This window comes from Chionomys nivalis, chromosome 13 (genome assembly GCF_950005125.1).
Source record: "Chionomys nivalis chromosome 13, mChiNiv1.1, whole genome shotgun sequence".
Lineage (NCBI taxonomy): Eukaryota > Metazoa > Chordata > Mammalia > Rodentia > Cricetidae > Chionomys > Chionomys nivalis.
In genome coordinates, this window is record NC_080098.1 from 48,792,979 (window position 1) to 48,812,677 (window position 19,699).

Here is a 19,699-nt window from a genome sequence, read left to right on the forward strand (position 1 = left end):
TTCCTGGCTGCCCAGACTCCAGAAATAACCACACAGAAACTGTATTAATTAAATCACTGCTTGGCCCATTAGCTCTAGATTCTTATTGGCTAGCACTTACATATTAATTTAACCCATTTCTATTAATCTGTGTATTGCCACAAGGCTATGGCTTACAAGGTAAAGTTCTGGCTTCTGTCTCCAGTGGGGTTAATGGCTTCTCTTTCACTCCCCCTTCCTTCTCCCAGCATTCAGTTTAGTTTTCTCTGCCTAGCTCTATTCTACCCTATCACAGGCCTAAGACAGTTTCTTTATTAACCAATGGTATTCACAGCATACAGAGGGGAATCCTACATCACCTCCTCTTTTGTGTGTAAATAAAAAGGAAGGTTTTAACTTTAACATAGTAAAATTAACATATAACAAAACAGTTATCAAGCAAGAATTATAGTTACAATATTTATATCTATTTTATCTTTTATCATGACTAAGGAAAACTATATCTATTCTTCAACTCCATCACAGATTCCAGAAGGATACAATATTACCTAAGTAAACAGGAAGTACACTGTAAGCAACTTCCAAAACTCTAGAATTGACAGAGACATCTCGCTACCTAGACAGTCACCCAAAGTTCTTCTGTATCATTGGGGCATCCAATCTTCAGCCCACAGGCCCAAAGTATCCAGCAGACTTTTCCATGTAGCAGGAAATTTCAAAGACAGTTCTGCCTATATTGGCAGCATGTCAGTCACTGTCTTCTGTATCCTGCAGAATGTCTAGCTGACTCTTTCATGAAGCAGGAACCTTGAAAGATCATCTCACCTTTAGGCAAGTTCAGCAGTCATTTCTCTGTAGGTCCTGTTTGTCCAGTTCATAAGCATAGCATCAAGCAGTCTAGGCAAGAGCAGTTTCTTGCCCATATGGCTAAAAAACTCCATAAAGATGCCCATCAAACACTTGAAATAGATTGGTGCTACCAGGAGCAGATGTGTCTAATTGTGATGAAAAGTCCTAAGTTCTTAAAACATTTTAAATGTCATATTGCAAAGGTCTCTGAAAGATTTGAAGGATACCTATCTAACTGAAATATATCTCTATACATCTAGAAAATCTAGCTAACATGACTACAAGCTTGACTATTATAGATGATTATCTATTAACTTATATTTCTTCATTATATATTATATTTTTAAATGAACTGTACAAACACAATACCTTAATCAAGAGCAAAAATATACAAATATGCATCTGCTCATATCTGTTTCCAAGGTTCCTCTAAGTTAAGTATCTGATCTGCATTTTACTCCATAAAATTTAGATATAGATTCCAACAATTATTTTGAATATCACAAAATGAAAATAAGATCATATGACCTTTTTTTAATTGCTTAAGCCTCCCCTTTTTTGCTTACTTACAATTTTCTAACAAATCTACCTCACAAAATATAATAGCATCATTATTGTTTGGGAGGCACTGGAATTTTTGTGTTGACACTGTTTGTTGAGACAGGGTCACACTGTGTTGTGTTGACTGGCCTGGAACTCCATACTGACCAGGCTGAGCTCAACCTCACAGAGATGTATCTGCTTCTTCTGACTCCATGTGCTGGGCTCAAAGGAGCACACTGCCCTTCCTGGTTCAGCCTCAGGTTTTAAAATGTAACTTGATTAACACAGGTGTCATCTCAGTTAAAAACACAGAAATTATTTATCAAGTTGAACATTTTTAAAAAATGGTTTATTGGCAACAGATAAGACAGGTTGAAAGGTAAACTAGAAAGGTTATGAAAGTAATATTCACTTGGTCAAATAAAAATCGCGTCATCCAAAGCTAAAGCAAGATTAAAATATACAGAGACTGCTGACTCTCATATTTTGACACTAGAGGTTACAATCTTAGAAATAAATTTCATCTATATGGTATGTTTTCACGCATTCCAAGGGTTTTCCCTCCAACATGGATAAAGAAACAACTGGACTGAACTATGTCAAAAGCCAAGACACTGAATTAGACACGACAATCTCTGGGTTGGAATATGGTTCCTTCGGTAGAAGGCTTGCCTAGCACATGCAAAGTCCTGAGTCTGATCCCCAGCACAGCATACATCAAGCATGGTTGTATCTGCGTACAATCCCAGCAATTGGTAGGAAGAGGCAAAGATCAGGGCCATCCTCTTCACTCACTTATCTTTGTAAAAATAAATTTAAGAGATGTTTCCTAACCACCAAAAATTATCAAAAAGGGGAAATTGTACATAATACAGTTAAATAACATGAGCAAAGATGATTATCTGGGAAGCACAAACCTCAATTATAAACTATAATGCTATACTTCAATTTGCTTCCTCTATAAAGAAAACATTTCCTAAATAGTCAAAATCTAGTCACCAGCAGCCAGCACAGAAAAGTGGTTCCAGCTCAGACTAACTGGGTCTCTGGCAGTAACGAACTCAGTCGAAAGAATGCCAAGTCTAAAACAAACTCATGTGAAAGATTAGGGCAGTCTCTAACAGCAGCATGTACTGGGAATGCACCTCTACACCCTATTTTGTAGTTCATATAATTGATTATAAAATTATATTTTAACTTTGCCCTCTAGCCCAACTATTCAACAATCACTTCTATTTTCAAAACTAGCATTTAGCTTTCATCATTAGCAAAATAAGCAGGGCACACCAAGTTGAAGGAGTGGGAACAAATCTCAACCATGACGAATTTTCCAAAGGACTTAGATCATTTGATAGATAATGACTTCCACAAAAAAAAAAAAAAAAATCATTGCCGGGCGGTGGTGGCGCATGCCTGTAATCCCAGCACTCGGGAGGCAGGGGCAGGAGGATCTCTGTGAGTTCGAGACCAGCCTGGTCTACAAGAGCTAGTTCCGGGACAGGCTCCAAAACCACAGAGAAACCCTGTCTCGAAAAACAAACAAACAAACAAACAAACAAACAAATAAATAAAAATAAAAAAAATCATTTTTATTCAGGACATTTTATAGGAATCACTACTTGAAAACTATGTAGCCTACCTTAACAATTCAAAATAAAACCCAGCTTGTCATAATACATTGGAGGAAATGCCCTTACCTATAAGGTCAGTGGGACCAGTACCCAGGTTCTCTCCTCGAATTGTGACCTTGGTCCAAGGTATTCCTTCATTTGGAGAGATGCCTGTCACAAGCGGAGGCTGCCGGGATCGAGACATTGTGCTTTATGTAGCAAACACGTGATTCAGTTATAGAAGCAACCTGTTAAAAAAAAAAGGAAGATTGATACCAATTGAGATAACACTAACTATAAGCATATAGATGTTTGACAGTTGGTACCAACACATAAAAAGTATTCATCCACTATAGTTGTGGAGTTTTTCTTGGTTCGGTCATTCAGTAAACATTTACTAAAGATGAAGTTTATGATGGACACCTGTTAGCACTGTGAAAAGAAACAAAGAGCATTCCAAATGTTTCAACACGTTGTTACTGAACATAGGTCTACACAACAGAATCAAAGGCACACATAAAGTCATGCTATTGTTCTACTCTCCAAGTTTTCTAAGAAACATACTCTAGCTGTAATTAAAATACATTTATAAGCTGGGTAGTGGTGGCGCACGCCTTTAATTACAGCACTCAGAAGGCAGAGGCAAGGGGATCTCTGTGAGTTAGAGGCCAGCCTGGTCTACAAGAGCCAGTTCCAGGACAGGCTCCAAAGCTACAGAGAAACCCTGTCTTGAAAAAGAAAATATTCAAATAAGTGTAGGAATTCACTTCATTTTGAATAATTGTGCAGTTTATATTTTCTATAATGTAGTAGATACATATGCTTACAACTCATAATACAAATGTCCTCATATGAATTATCAATACTTTCTGAAAACCTATGGCATAAATTTATGGGAGAAACACATATTTCCTTACTACTAAGGATGACAGCATGAATAAAAATGCACACTGGGAAGTCAAATAGAGGTATGCTCAAATCCTGTATCCCTTCACTCTCAGCAATTATCGATTAATTCTCCAATTAAACATCTAATCAATCCCAGCCCTACTTTTAAAAACCTTTGTAAGATACTCTCAGTTTGCAAAATACTTAGTGTTGTATTTAAACTTGGCCAGAACTAGACTCTTCTAGCACTCCTCCTCCATCTTCAGACACTTCATTCACATTCAAAACCAGGATATCAATCATCACTGGAAATGCTGAAGATGCTCTACATCCTACAGCAAATAGTTAGCCAAGACTTAATGTCTTATGTAAACATTAACATTTCATTAATGTGCAAGTCCACATTCATCCTTATTAACTGGCAAAATTCTCTATCAAAGACTGCTTCAAAAGAAATTTCTTTATGCTTTATTATCAAAGAGTGTTTATATATCAACTTTATATACCTAAGAACATCTCTGTAAATAGAAGTAACAAGCAGAAAAACGGCAAAATCAACTGTACTATAATGTGGGATTCCCCTCTGTATGCTGTGAATACCAATGGTTAATGAAGATGCTGTTTTGGGCCTCCACAGGACGGAATGGAGGTAGGTGGAGAAAACTAAACTGAATGCTGGGAAAAGAAGGCAGAGTCAGAGAGATGCTGTATAACCACCAGAGGGAAAAGACTCGAGCTGCCAACCAGAACCTTGCTGGTAGACCACTGATGGAGGTGGGTCTTGTATTTATCTGTTGCTTTCATTGGTTAATAAAGAAAACTGCTTGGCCCTGATAGGACAGAAAATTAGGTAGGCAGAGTAGACAGAACAGAATGCTAGAAGAAAGAAGCCGAGTCAGGCAGTCGCCATGATTCTCCCACTCCAGACAGACGCAGGTTAAGATCTTTCCTGGTAAGCCAGCTCATGGTGCTACACAGAATATTAGAAATGGACTAGATCAATATGTAAGAGCTAGCCAATAAGAGGCTGGAACTAATGTGCCGAGCAGTGTTTAAAAGAATACAGTTTCCGTGTAATTATTTCGGGTAAAGCTAGCCGTGCGGGTGGCCGGGCGGCCGGTCGCCCGCCGCTCCTATTACTACAGACCACAACCCTCGTGGTAAAATATAAAATAATGGAAATGGGTTAATTCAAGATATAAGAGCTAGCCAATAAGAAGCTAGAGCTAAATGGCCAAGCAGTGATTTAATTAAAACAGTTTCTGTGTGGTTATTTTGAGTCTGGGCAGCCGGGAACTAAAGAGCAGCCCTTCTACTACAGTGCTAAATCAATTCAGAAGTAATAACTGAGCTTAACTATTAGAATTAGCATCCATATATAAAAATCAGTTGCTTAGAGCTAGAGAAATGGCGCAGCAGTTAAGTGCATACTGTTCTTGCAAGGGACTCAAGTTTGATTCTAAGAACCACCCTGAACAGCTCACAACCACCTGTAACTCCAGTTCTAGGATAAATTGATGCCTCTAACATCTGTGCGCACATGTACTCACATGTACATACATAATTAAAAACAATACAAATGAACCTTTAAAATTAAGCTATTTAAAATATTCTATGAGGAAATAATTGGAAAATAAAAATTTTCAAATTCTATCAACAAGCTACAGAGGTATTTCAACTGAATTGTGTTCACAGCCGTCGCTGGGCCGCTCTCTAACGTCAGCAGCGCCTCTCGCTTGCAGAGCTCCAGCCGAAGGAGAAGTGGGTGGCAGGCCCTAAAAAAACATAAGAGTAAAACACACACAACACAACTCTATTCTAGTAATGAAATCAGGGAACAGATAAACAGAATGATTACTGTGGAAAGTCCTTTACGAGCCTATGACCATTAATACATCATTACAAAGAAAAAACACCCAGGGAACATTAAAACAAGTAAGTACATGATTTGAAAAAAATGGATATTCACATAGTATTTAAACATCTCCCTATAACTGAACTTCAAAGGAAAATAGGTATATTGCCCAAGTCAAATTAATAAGAATATTAGATAAACCTATAATGAAAAGCAATTTTATAAAAGAACTGACTGCAAGGTACACTCAGAAAGTGCCAGATTAAAGAAAAAAAAGTTGTAAAAGTCTGAGTACCCTCTGCTGGTGGCTCCACTTACAGAACACTAGAGCTAAATATCCATTCCATCTAGTCATGATCATTGGGTGGAATCCCAGAACAGAGCGTTTCCTATCAACTACATCATCGGAAGGATTGTCACCCACTGTATTTGAATTTGGGATTAGGCAGTATGGTATCACTGGTAAACTTTCCAAAGTAGATAGTGGTCCTGCGACAATATGAACCCATGTGCTTAGTGACTGTCTGTTGAAATATTTACCAAGTGGTGTAACTGGTATAAGTACACTATGCAATATAAACCCTATGCTTAGTAACACATACTAACGTGTGTGGGACGTAATGTATTTGACAGTATGAGCCCTGTACTAGCGGCTACACACTAGAGTATTTAGGAAGTGTTGTTCTTTATTTTCAAAGGGCAACAGACAGAACAAGTAAATGGAAAGGATAAAGAAAATGGGCCAAAAAGAAAGTATTTGATGATCTGGCTAAGAGGCAAGAATTGTTACTTTTAATATTCTTGATTTTTTTTTTTAATTTTGAAGTATTATTTTAAATTAAAACACAAACACAACAGGCTAACATCCTATTTAGCTCATATTAATTTAAAAAATCTCACAATAAATATATTTATACCTATCACTGACAAAGTGCACAAACAAGCAACCAATAAATTGATTTAAATAATAGTGATAATCAATAGGCTAAAAATAAATACTTAATTTTACATAAAATAGCATTTTACAAATAATTATTCTTTTAAAGGGATAACTATTGCTGACGATTCATCTAAAAGAAAATATGAGTTTTTCAAATACTTAAGTATATGCTTGGAAACTACAGTGTGGAATTTAGCCTGGTAATGTATTAATAAAAATTTAAGGACATACAAAGACATATATTTGGGGAGTGGGAGTTCTAACAACTGTTTTAAGGAATAACAATAATATCCCAAAGATACTATAACACTTAATGCATTGAAAATAGACAAGAAAAGATTGATTAACTTGTCTAATGGATTAACATCCACAAACCAGTTCTTTTTTAAAAAAATATTTATTTATTTATTATATATACAATATTCTGTCTGTGTGTATGCCTGAAGGCCAGAAGAGAGCGCCAGACCTCTTTACAGATAGTTGTGAGCCACCATGTAGTTGCTGGGAATTGAACTCTGGACCTTTGGAAGAGCAGGCAATGCTCTTAACCTCTGAGCCATCTCTCCAGCCCCCCACAAACCAGTTCTTGACAAAGGAAAACCCTCCTTTAATTGACATGGAAAATTGGGTCCTTTGGGTGATTTGATTATCTTACTGACACACTTGAAATTACAGCCCAAATTGGATAAGCATGTAACGTTTTTTTGGACTATTTTCAGAATCTGGTGTAGTTCACCTAAAGAACCAAATTTCTAAGTACAAATATTCTGCTCTCTTTGTTGCCAGAAAAACAGTAGCATGACAATTTAATCAAAGTAAGTAACTACCATTGATATTACAGGGGAAAGATAACTAACAGGAATGTTACTGTCGGTAATTCTTGACAAAGGTGACTCGGACTAGCAGAAGGGATGTACTTGTATTCACAAAGAAAGAAAACATTTTATTAATCCAATGAATGCCAAGTCCTTCATCTGAACAAACTGCCCCCCAGTGATACGCAATGAATTTTAGCTACTTCTGCACCATGACTGTCTCCTGCTGCCCAAGATTCCCTACCATGAAGGATTCTCACCACTCTAAAAACAGCAAGCCAAAAAAACCTTCTTTCTATAAGTTGCCTTGGTGTTGGAGCTGTCCAAAAGAAATCACCATCTTATAGTGCAGACTCACAGAGACACAACCTGGAGATCTGAAGCTTTCGAAAATGATTTGTACACATAATCCTCACATTTTTTAAAATAGTCACCAAACAATCCCTCACATCTGACTCAGAAGTGAGAAAGTAAACTGCTTCAGAGTTTAAAGTCTCCAAAACGGTTAGTCACCAAAAATGTTAAGACTAAACAATTGTTTATCTCCCTGAATCAAGAGATTTTAACAAGACAATTTTCAATTGATTTGTGTAATCCTCTCCATAAGACAGATGGAATTTAGAAATAAGCAAAACTCTAATTATTCCATCATCAAAACTAATATGAAATTATTCATTACTGATTATAGTCATGAGAATACACTCCAAAATAAAAGTTCTTAAGTCCACAGACAGTTAATCTACCTATTATCAAACTAAAATTTAATATGCAATAATGAACCTACTCTCAATGAGACTGTTCGTCACTGCACTAACACTTTATAATATCATCTATTCCTCAGGTAATGAAATACCCATTTTATTTTCTGGGGCAATGTTTCAGCAGTTAAGAGAACTTGCTCTTCCCGAGGATCCGGATTCCCACAACCCACATCAGCTTACAACAGTCTGTAACTCCAATTCTCAGAGATTCAGTTCCCTCTTCGGTCTTCCATGGGCACCAAGCACACACCTGCATGCAAGCAAAGCACTCATACACATATAATTAAATAATTACTATTCTCTAAGTCGAAATAATGGAACACAATGGGCAAAAGGAAAAATAAAAATGGAAGCTTTGTTTACTCAAAAGTTTTCCCATAAGCAAATCTTGATTCAAGATGAGCAGGGAGTTCCAGGAATTCTTGAGTGGACTTTTCAGTGGCCTAGTTGCCTCTGAGTCATGCATGATCCTATAACCCCAAATACTCTTAGGTTTTCTAAGCTATACTTGGATTCAATCTCCTTAAGATTTTAGATGTCCTCCTTATCTGCAGTAAACATACATTTGTTCATGTCCCCAAGAAAAGTCACACAACAGTCCCTTAAGTAAATATATGAAAATTAATAGCCAACTCAACCTTTATATATTATAAATCCAGCCAACTCAACCTTTATATATTATAAATCCAAAGTGTAGAGTTATAGGTGTCAACTCTATGCAACAGAAAGTTTGTAAGTAACCTCAGACTTCCCACAACACCAAAAGAAGGTGGATACTGATTTACAGTAGTACAGTATGGACCACAGCTAATGTTATGTGATCATACCGCATCTTCACATTTACCTCCATTGTGAATGGCACCATGTTTAGTCTGCATGCTTAAGCACTGATAAATGTTAACTTAGCGCCGGGCGGTGGTGGCGCACGCCTTTAATCCCAGCACTCGGGAGGCAGAGACAGGCGGATCTCCTTGAGTTCGAGACCAGCCTGGTCTACAAAAGCTAGTTCCAGGACAGACTCCAAAACCACAGAGAAACCCTGTCTCAAAAAACCAAAAAAAAAAAAAAAAAAAAAAAAAAAAAAAAAAAGTTAACTTAGCAAATGTATACAATCTACATATATGTATGGATTTTGTTAATTTTAAAGTATTTTATGCTGCAGGGATCCTCTGGATTAAAAAAAATTACAAATATCCATACACACACACACACAAAAAAAAATCTGCCAATCAGTAGACCAAAGCAATTCGAATCCATGCTATTAGAAAGTCAGATGTATATTCAAGCATAGGCACAAACCTGAAGATCTTGGAATCTTCTCAAAATGTTCCCCAAAATTGGAACCCAGACAAAACATATTTTAATAATATGCTAATAAATATGTACACACAAATACAAAATCCATCTTATACTTTTCAGAGAAACTGAGCTTATTAAGTTAAAAGTCTCTCAAAATAATATATGTTTAAGAGGAGAAATTTCTCATTCTCCACAATAGTATTTCATAATAAAGTAATACAATTGTTTCAGGATTCAGCTATTTTTTATTGTAATCCTTTTTTGCAAAACAACAAAGTTGAATATAATTTAACTGTCAAAGCCAAAAAGCAGGCACATGAACTATTCAATTTTTTCTCCATTGTTTCCTAACATTTTACAAAGGGAGCACTCAACAAAGCAAACACCCTACATAATCCACCGGGAGCAGGCTTTTCATTCAAGTAACTCAGTTTCAGTTCTGGAAAGATCTTGAATTAAGATTTCTTTGAAAAGAAAAGCAGGACTGCTTGACTATTTATGAAGCAGGGATAAAATACTGAAGAGAGACACCATCATGAACCAAAACAAGATGAAGCAGAGTATTGCTCAAAATATTACATAGAGCCACTGTGGGATTTATCTGCTGTCCTTCAAAACATAGTAGCAGCTTCCTATTGTCCACCCTCACTTGCACCATGTTCCCTGGGTCTCCACCTTGAGTCGCACCCATAACAGCCTTTGGAGGATTTCCAAGATTTTTAAAATAGCTTTTAATTGTCACTACATCAGTTTCTACGCTCAAGTTCATTTTGCCATTTAGGTTTGCTTCCACCAGCACACGATCGCCCACGTTTGCCATTCTCTCCACCATGTTCTTCAGGGTCTTCAAAGATGGCAGATAAACACTCACATCAGAGGCCCAAACTCGGGGCTCGGTGCACTCTTTCCACCACCTTCTAGGAAGCACCTTCACAGGCAAGTCGTGGACCATGGCGCGGGTGTGGCCAGGACACGACGCCAGCTCCACCACCACAGTGAGGCAGGGACGAAGCTTGTTGGTGAGCTGGAGCTTCAGGGATGAAGCGTTGCCCGCATTCTTTACGGCTCTGGCCAGATGCTCAGACATCAGCTCTAGATAGATCTCATTGAACTCCTCCGAAACACCCTCCATGCAGAAGTGGTGGAAGACGCCCCGCTTCACCTCACCCCACAACCGGGCCTCACCCGGCAGGCCTGTGGGGCAGAAGCACAGCCTGTCCGGACACACGCGGAGCACACAGACCTTCGCCAGCTTTGTTACGGTGCCGCTGACCTGGATAAAGAGTTCTAGAACACTCTTGCTGGTGATCCTGGCCCGAAACCTCATGGCGCCCGGCTGGTAGGCGGAGTACTGTGAAGAGAAAGCTGACAGAGAAGCCCGCTGGTTCACCCTTCCGGCCCGGGTGCAGCCCGCTTACCCTTCCGGTTTTACCCTTCCGGTCAGGGGAGCAGCTGGCTCACCTATCCAGCCTGGGGTGCGCCCTGCCGCCGCTCCCTCCAGTCCCTGCACTGACTACACTTGGGTTCCACCTGCATGCAGGCCCACTTCCATCTGACGCCACTTAGGGCAAATGCTATGGGAAGATGGCCTCTGGGCCCATCCTCACCTCCCGATGTCTACCTGCCTACCCTATTTGAATGCTTCACTGCTTCCGGTCATCTCATAAGAAGGACACTCTACACAGTGTGACCACAATTAAAAGCATCATTGAGATAACCAGCCCTTTTAAAAACATTTTGGTACATGCATATACCAAATACATACATACATACATAAATATATATATATATATTCTTGTTCAATCTGGACATTACTTGCAAATGTCATACAAAGTAAATTAGACATGCACTTTACAATCTGGTATTTGCACCTAAATTACATATATAATGGACATCATTCCATACCACTAGACAAAAACAAGTCTGTATCATTTTTGTGACTGCTTGATTTTCCATTACACTGATAAAGTAATTATTCCACAAGAGGAACTCACACGATTCAATTTTGCCCTATTATTAGACTAACAATGAATAGCTGTTACACAATATTGTCAATATTTACTTGCTCAAATTTAAAGGGGAGCTCCTGGTCATACCATGTACACATAAAACTCTTCTATGTTACCAAACTGTCGCAGAGAAAATTTTATCAACATAACTTCCCACCAGCACCATTACCTAACAATCTACTTTGTATGTAGCAATGCGATGGGAAGAATAAATTAGGTTCAACTTGCACGGTATGTATGTCAATTTTACTTTCATGACTTTTTATGGAGTTTGTTGCTTGGTTTTTAAGATCTCTGGTAAGGTCTGGCTGGTGACACATGCCAATAATTCTAACATTGGGAGCCAGAGGCAGAGAGGATCACAGGTTTAAGGAAAGCTAGGATTACATTCCAAGGCCAGTCTAAGCTGCATAGTGAGATTTTTATCTCAAATAAATAAATGAATAACAAAAAAATAAAATCTCTGGCAAGAACATTAGCCCTCTGTCCCTGTAAACACTGCCCGGATTAATCCTTCGCTTTCTTTCATATTGCTTATGGCGCTCTTTTTACTTAAAAAAAAAATAGGTATTTATATGTGAAATGTATTTGTCTTTTTTTTCTGTTGTTCCTAGAGTCCTGAACATGTGAAATACGGAGTACGCAGCTCAAATTTCTATATTCATTCTATTACAGCAAAGTTTGTTGGGATTCCAGTGATGGCAAACTCTCTAAGGTCTCTTAGAGCCCATGGTCTCATGACTGGTTACTCCTTGATCTCACTTCTGGCCCCAAATGAGCCCTGAATCTCATCCCAATCTTAGCCCATGGACAGCAGCATCTTGGGTAGAAGATTATAGTACCCAGTGGCTCTATGTAAGCTTTCAGTTCCTCTTTATCTTTCTGTTCTACTACTGCAAAGAGACTAAGTCCAAGGCAACTCCTTTCAAAGGAAACATTTAACTGGGGGCTTGTTAACAATTTAAGAGTTAGTCCATTTATCATCATGGCGGAAAGCAGACAGTTGAGAGCTTTATATAGCCTTGGTCCACAGGCAGCAAGGATAGACAGACAGACGGGATGAATGGACAAACAGACACTGGGCCTGGCATGGGCTTTTCAAACCTCAAAACCTGCCAGCAATAACACACCTCCTAATCCTCCCAAACAGTTCATCAACTAAAAACTAAGGACACATATATATGAGCCTATGCGAGTGCGGGTGCGGAGGGGGGCGGGGAGGAGGATTCTCATTTAAACCATCACACGCTTCATGGCCTCCATTTGTCCATCGGTACCCTCAGGATTCCCTCTAACATGCTCATCTTTCTAATGATCAGATTATTGAAGACCAGATATTTCAAGTTTTCATATATCACAGATACAGGGGAATGTATTATAATCCTCTGTCTGCTCCTGCACTTACACTATGTTCTATCCATCAAAAGTCAGGGTTGCAGTGATTTTCATATAGAGGATGACTCCAAGACTTGCTGTATCTACCACGGGGCCCTTGTACTTTTGGTCCCAGAAGAAGGGGACCATGGTATATGGTACCTAGCCTGCTTCTAGAACTGAACACATTACAAATGCCAAAGTCCGTGAGACGTTCAGGTCAGCATCTACTGTAGCTTGGGTACAGAGTGACCCACAAAAGCTACTGTGTTAAATGTTTGATATCCAGGGTGGTGCTACTGGGAGCTGCCATGGTTCTCCCGCTCCAGACAGACGCAGGTTAAGATCTTTCCTGGTAAGCCAGCTCGTGGTGCTACACAGAATATTAGAAATGGGTTAGATCAATATGTAAGAGCTAGCCAATAAGAGGTTAAAACTAATGGGCCAAACAGTGTTTAAAAGAATACAATTTGTGTGTTGTTATTTCGGGGCATAAGCTAGCCAGGCGACTGGGAGCTGGGGTGGCAGGGAAGCGGCACACTGCTCCTATTTCAACAAATCTCTTAAGTTTCTTGCATTCCAGACTAGAAACTATAATGTATTTTTATAATATTTATATTACTAAACTTCAAAAATAATCTTTACAATAAACCCAAGCTTTAGTATATATAAGAGCAACCTAAAATTTAAATTATTTTAATGGAATATGAATGTATTGAATTAAAGGTGAAAACCAGAAGTGTGCACTATGCTTTAAAATTTATATTTATGAAAGATTAACAGAAAGAAGTATCATAAAATTGTATTTTAAACTGTATGTATTTTAATGTGGTAAGTTTCCTTTTAAAACTGTATTATCAAAAGAAGATTTGACCAATGTAGCAAGTAAGCCATAAACTGCAACAGTATACTGTAATATTTTCAGCTACTGGAAAATTAAAGATGAGATGTAGTGGTTCAAATGAGAATGGCCTCTACAGACTCATATATTTGAATGCTTGGTCCCCAGTTGGTGGAACTGTTTGGGAAGGATTGGAAGGTGTGGTCTTTTTGGTGCCACTCGGAAGCAGGTTTTGTGGTTTCAAAAGCTCACAACCATTCCTAGTTATTTATTGTGTGATCTCCCTCCTCACACTCTGCCTCACTGCTGTGTCTCAGGATGTGAGCTCTCAATGACTGCGCCAGCACCATGCCTGCCTGCTCACTGCTGTGTCTCAGGATGTGAGCTCTCAATGACTGCGCCAGCACCATGCCTGCCTGCTCACATGCTCCTGCCCGTGATAGTCATGACTCATCCTGTAAATTGTAAGCACCAACAAACTCTTTCTTCTATAAGTTGCCTTGGTAATGGTGACTCTTAACAACAACTGAAAAACACATAAAACATGAGGGCTGGAATACGGCTAGGCTGAGCATAAGGACCGGATCCAGATCCTCAGAATCCTTATAAAAAGCAGGGCATAATGGTACAGTATGTACTTGTAATGTCATCCCTGAGCTCAAAGCTGTCTCAAAAAGTAAAGAAAGATGCACGATGTTGATCCTAGGCATCTACACGCATGTACACATGCATGCACGTATGCACGCACACATGAAATAAAACTCTTTTATTCTCTATAAGTAGAAGAGATTTCTAAGGACCACAAAACCCTCAGGATAAGGAGGGACAGAAACTTTCTAATAGTTTTTGAACTGTTTACAAGCATAGAGCATGATATAGCAAGGTTTTACTTACTTTACTTACTAGAGGCCAATGATAATGAGGGTTTTTGAAAATATGTTTGTAAAATACAGCATAATATAGCAGAGTTTCACTTACTAGAGGTCACAAATAATATGACATTTTCTGTAAAAGAAATGTCTAAGTAAAAGGCTTTATACTTTAAAAATGTATACGTAATTTTCAAGTATTTTGGCCAAGATATTTCTACTCTGCATTTGCCTTTCCAATATTACATGAGACAAAATTCACCTTTAATAAATTCTGAGCTGGAAATGTGGCTCAGTGGTAGAGCATTTGCCTACCATAGGAAAAGCTCTGGTTTTAATCCCCAGCACAGCAAGAAATAAAAAATCATCACAGAAGTTACCACACTTTTTTTTTTGTTGTTGTTACCATGAACATTAATTACTGTTCTGGGCATGTTCCTAGATTACTGCTTCAGACTGCAGTGTTTAATAACCTTGTTTTTTTTATAGTCTTACTTGATGTCAAACTCTTACTGATTATTAAAACCAGGGTACCAGCCAGCCTCCGCCAAGTCTCTCAACTTCTGCACTGTTCCTGCCTGACGGCCATTCTCCCGGACTCTCCTACTGTCTAAACCTTGCTAAGTCCGTCCTGGAAGCCTTCTCCAGGATGGCAGCTCTGATGATGCTCATGGTGTTCCAAAAGCACTCAAGCCTCGCTCAGGTCAGGAAAAACCAGAGTATCTTGTGCTTCTCATCCGAGACTGGAGTTCTCCACTGCAGCAATCATCCAAGTTTGGACAGGACCAATCTTTGTGGTAAAGGCTGCTCTGTGTATGGCAAGACACTGAACAGCATAGTTGGTCTCTATGCACTACGCCAGTAGCTCAGCTGCATGAACTGCGTAAGAGCGGAGAAAATAAGCTGAACACAAAAGCAGGCAGCGTGCTCGCATCCATTTCTCTCTAATTCTGGCTATCAATGTAATGCAACTAAATGCCTCGAGTCCCTGCTATCTGGACTTCTCCACAACAACGGATGTACCAGGAATGGTGAGCTAAAATGAGCCTCTCTCCTCTAAGTTGCTTTCTATCAGGGTATTTTATCACAACAACAGAAATGACACTAAGACACAACTGAAGACCAAGCACTCAGACACAAACCTGTAGGTAAAACTGGAGATTCACAACACAGCAGTGCCCCTCAAATTCACAACCTTATGGTAACATCATGACCTTTCTGAAATTATGTCTTATGTTTCCTTTGAAGGAACCTAACCCCTGCGTCCTACGTGCCCAGACTCCCTAGGTTGCATCTATAGTACCTTCAGAGCCTGTCTAAAAAGGAACAAGAAGACAACGGGACTACACTGTGGCTGTGATGGTGTCTATTCTGTATCAGTTTTAGCCACTAGGCTCCAGACAGGTCGACATGATGGCAAACAATGACCAAATTGCTTGTGACTTACATAATTAAACATGAAGCTGAATATGTTCTATGATCCAAAAAGGGCAAACTAAGAAATAGCAGAATCTATTCCTAATTAAGCTTTTATATTGCTATTCCAGGGCCAAAGAGAACTAATAAATGCAAAACAAGAAATTGGGCAAAAAATGTTACATCAGTCACAATTCACACACAATAGTTACAGGGAAATCAAGGTTCACAATTTAAGTTCTTAGTCTCATTAATGAAAGAATTTAGAAACAGACCTGGAAGAAAGCCCAAGGCGAATTTTATTAAGAGTCTGAAAGATAAAACAACAGGTCCAACTAGCCGAAAATCTCAGCAGTTGCCAGCAGAAGGCGGATGGAGAAGAGGAGAAAGGCAAGTCTTTAAGAAAGCAGGCAGCTTAGGTGATGGAGAAGAGCAAGCAGCTATGGCAGAGGGGAGTGGAACTTCTGAGAAAAGCGTGAGAAAGCACGGAGTGTGCAGGAAGTGCCCAGGCCTTGGCAAATACCCAAAAGGAAACAGAACTATCCCAAAGAAGAAAAATTTAAAAGTAACACTTTTCTGAGCAACCAAAAACAAAAAAGCCAACAGGCATCCATTAGATGCTGGGAGCTCTGCAAATGACTGCAACAGAGGAAAGGCCTCTCGGAAGGGTAAATAAATTATCCGTTGAGGGGATAATTATTCCTACCTCCTTGGCTTGGCTTTAGGTGAACCAGGCTTCCTGAAGGGTGGTCTGTTGACCAGGTGATTGACAGGCCCAGCTCTCAAGGGAGGAGACAACACTATGCAAAATTCTAATCTTTGGAGCAGATCAGAATGTCATGTCTCCATCCAGGGTCAGAGGTAGATGCCATTCTTTGACCAGGCGGAAACAGCTTGTTCTTAATGGGCCTCAACAGAGCCCTTAGATCTGCAATGGCCTCCAAGGCTACTCTAACACAACTAGCCAAATTTGAATCATGCAAACTGACTAAACAAATACAAACATCAAACCTGTGTGTGCCCTGCTGCAAGACATACCAACAAAAATCAAGAACTGAATCTTTAAGCTGTGCTTTTTTTAGGGAGTTGGAAACACGAGCACCCTAAAGCTCTTCCACCTCATTTAGCCAGCAGTTTAAACAGAGAGGGGAAACAAAGGAAGACAATCATTTCCGGTTCAGTTTTGTTCCTCTGGTCAGGTAGTTCAACTTATCCCCAACACCTGTGGTGCTGGGATATTTCTCCTCCTCTCTTTAACAGGAAGACGCTCCCAACACCAAGGTCAGTGGTTCCCCCTGAACCAATTCTCTGGATAACATATCAATGCAAGAGCAGTTCAGAGCAAGCAAAGCTTTAGCAGTGTGCTACTTCCTAACAAGAAGGGCCAACGCCTTACAATGCAGACTGCAGTACTTCCAAACCTGCGCCCTAACAGAGCCAAATCTACTGCCATGACAGTTACTGGATAGCAGTTGTAAATAAGTAACCGAGATTTCTTCATGGTCACTCCATTGCGCTTCATAATTCAATATAAACAACTTACATCATTTGCTTAACTTTGGAAGTAGCCTGTTACATACTCTATTACATACTTATCATATGATGGCCATTTGAGCCAGAGCTCTGGAAAGAAAAGCACCTGCCATGAAACCTCCTGAAAGATTTAGTGACTGATGGGAAGTTCGGTGCACGCTGGAATGCTGCAGTCCCACAGCCTAACTACAAATCCTCACAGATTACCTTCAGACTCCTCAGTAGTCATTCCTTGCTGACTGAACATCCTTGTAACTAACAAGAATCTATTCACACAACAGACCACTAACTTCTACTAATCAAAAGGCAAATGTTTTCTGATATAGTCTGAGGCCTGAAACAGGTTTCCTTACTTGGATTCAATGCTCATACCTAGTGCATTTCAAAGGTGTCTTGATTTATGACTTTGTTCTTTCACTATAAACTTTCATGACACTATTAGCACACTGGAACATCGATCTATGTTCCCAGACCAGGGTCACTCACATTTGGATCCAGAATAATCTATCTCTTACTCTCTTTGAGGTGTTTTGCTTTGATAATAACTAGAATTTAGGTCAGGCTTTCTTGGAAAAGTTCACAAAACACTGTTTAAAAAAATGAAAAAAATCACCATAAATAATATTTAAACTATGAACAGTTTCTTGCAGAGTCTGGCCCAAAGTGAAAAGAAAATCTGCAAAATAGAGACTATAAAAAAGTGTCTAGGAGCCACCTTACAGGTGGCTACAAGGCTCCCCTAGGCTCATGCTCCCTAGGTTAAAGCATGCCTCCTGGGGACCATAACCTCTTATCTCTCTACACTGCTTCTAAATCCTGAAGCTGCAGTTCAGAGTCCTCCCAGTATGATGGGAACTGGAGAGAAGGATCACCTGAGCCATCTCTCCAGCATCAGTTCCAGAAATCAAAACGAAAGCTACCTTACTGCGAGTATGTAAGAAGTAAGAAGGTATGCATGCTGAATGAACACACAGAGTGAGAAAGATCCACACCATAGGTTAATTAGAGTAGATGAGACTGGAGGGGATGAAAGGGGTCAGAAAAAAAAAAAGGCTTTAAATAGAGTTCTAGATGCTTTGCCTGTGGCTCTGAGTATGGATACACAATTTAGGAAGTACAGGCAGGCCTTGAACAAACACAGAGTAGAGCACACCCCGAGGCAGACTCTGGACAGGGACCCAAGGGGGAGACAGAGAACACTGGTCATTAGAATAACCCTTTTGTCACTCTGCCTACACTTGTCCCTGTGAGCTAGACTGTGACATTGACTAGGACTGTCATCTGAATTCCTACATCCAGCACTGTGCCAGACCCCCAGTGCCTGGGCTGTGCGGCTCCACAAGCACAGGATTCTCTAGTTTGGCTCTTTTATAAGCTTTTCAACCAGAATAGCAGGGACCTCAAAGACCACGTGAAATTCCAGCTATGCAAAATCATGAACTGAGGCCTTTGAGGGAAACATCAGCTGGGGGTTCTAATGCAGAAGACATGCCATTCTTTGTCTCCGGGTTGTGTCCCACGTGCTCTGGAGGTTTTTATTTTTTTAGTTTTGTTGTTTGTTGGTGTGTGTGTGCGTGTGCGTATGTGTAAGGACACATGATCAGTATGACATGCGTGCGGAAGTCAGAATTTAATTCTGTGAGGTCACTTCTCTCTTTCCGCTTTGACGTGGATCCTGGGGATCAAACCCAAGTTATTAGGTTAGCACAGCAAGCTCAACTGAGTCACCTTGCCATTACCCTGGCAATACTTCCCTCCCTCCCTCTCTACCTCTGTCTGCCTCTCACTCTCCCACACCCTGTGTGTGTGTGTGTGTGTGTGTGTGTGTGTGTGTAGGTCAGAGGACGACTCTGTGGAGTCAGTTCTCCCCTCTACTGTTATGTAGGTTAGGTTCTGGGGGCTGAACTCTTTGATTGTCAGGCCTGCATGGTACTAACCTTTCCCCGCTGAGCCATCTTGGCAATGCTAAATCAATAAATCTTCATAACAACCATCACCAGAAGCTACCATAGAACCTGAGTTTGCTAATTACACCATACATTGGCAATCAACCATGACAGCTACGCTTGATACAAAAACATGCCACAGGAGAATAAAGTGAGACGGACTCCACTTAAG

The 19,699-nt window shown here is 39.7% G+C and overlaps 2 protein-coding genes across 3 annotated transcripts in view; both read right to left on the reverse strand.

Moving 5' to 3' along the window:
• Exoc2 (exocyst complex component 2) overlaps nucleotides 1–19,699 on the reverse strand; it is a 160,679-nt gene that overhangs the window by 130,159 nt on the left and 10,821 nt on the right. For both annotated transcript variants that reach the window (XM_057787504.1, XM_057787503.1), the window contains exon 2: nucleotides 3,069–3,229. In XM_057787504.1, coding sequence (XP_057643487.1) covers nucleotides 3,069–3,186 — 118 coding nt within the window. In that variant the 5' untranslated portion in view covers nucleotides 3,187–3,229. The remainder of the gene's footprint in view (nucleotides 1–3,068; nucleotides 3,230–19,699) is intronic.
• Nucleotides 9,893–10,866, reverse strand: Hus1b (HUS1 checkpoint clamp component B). Its single transcript, XM_057787505.1, has one exon. It carries the CDS (start codon nucleotides 10,864–10,866, stop codon nucleotides 10,036–10,038), a length of 831 nt encoding a protein of 276 aa, XP_057643488.1. The 3' UTR covers nucleotides 9,893–10,035.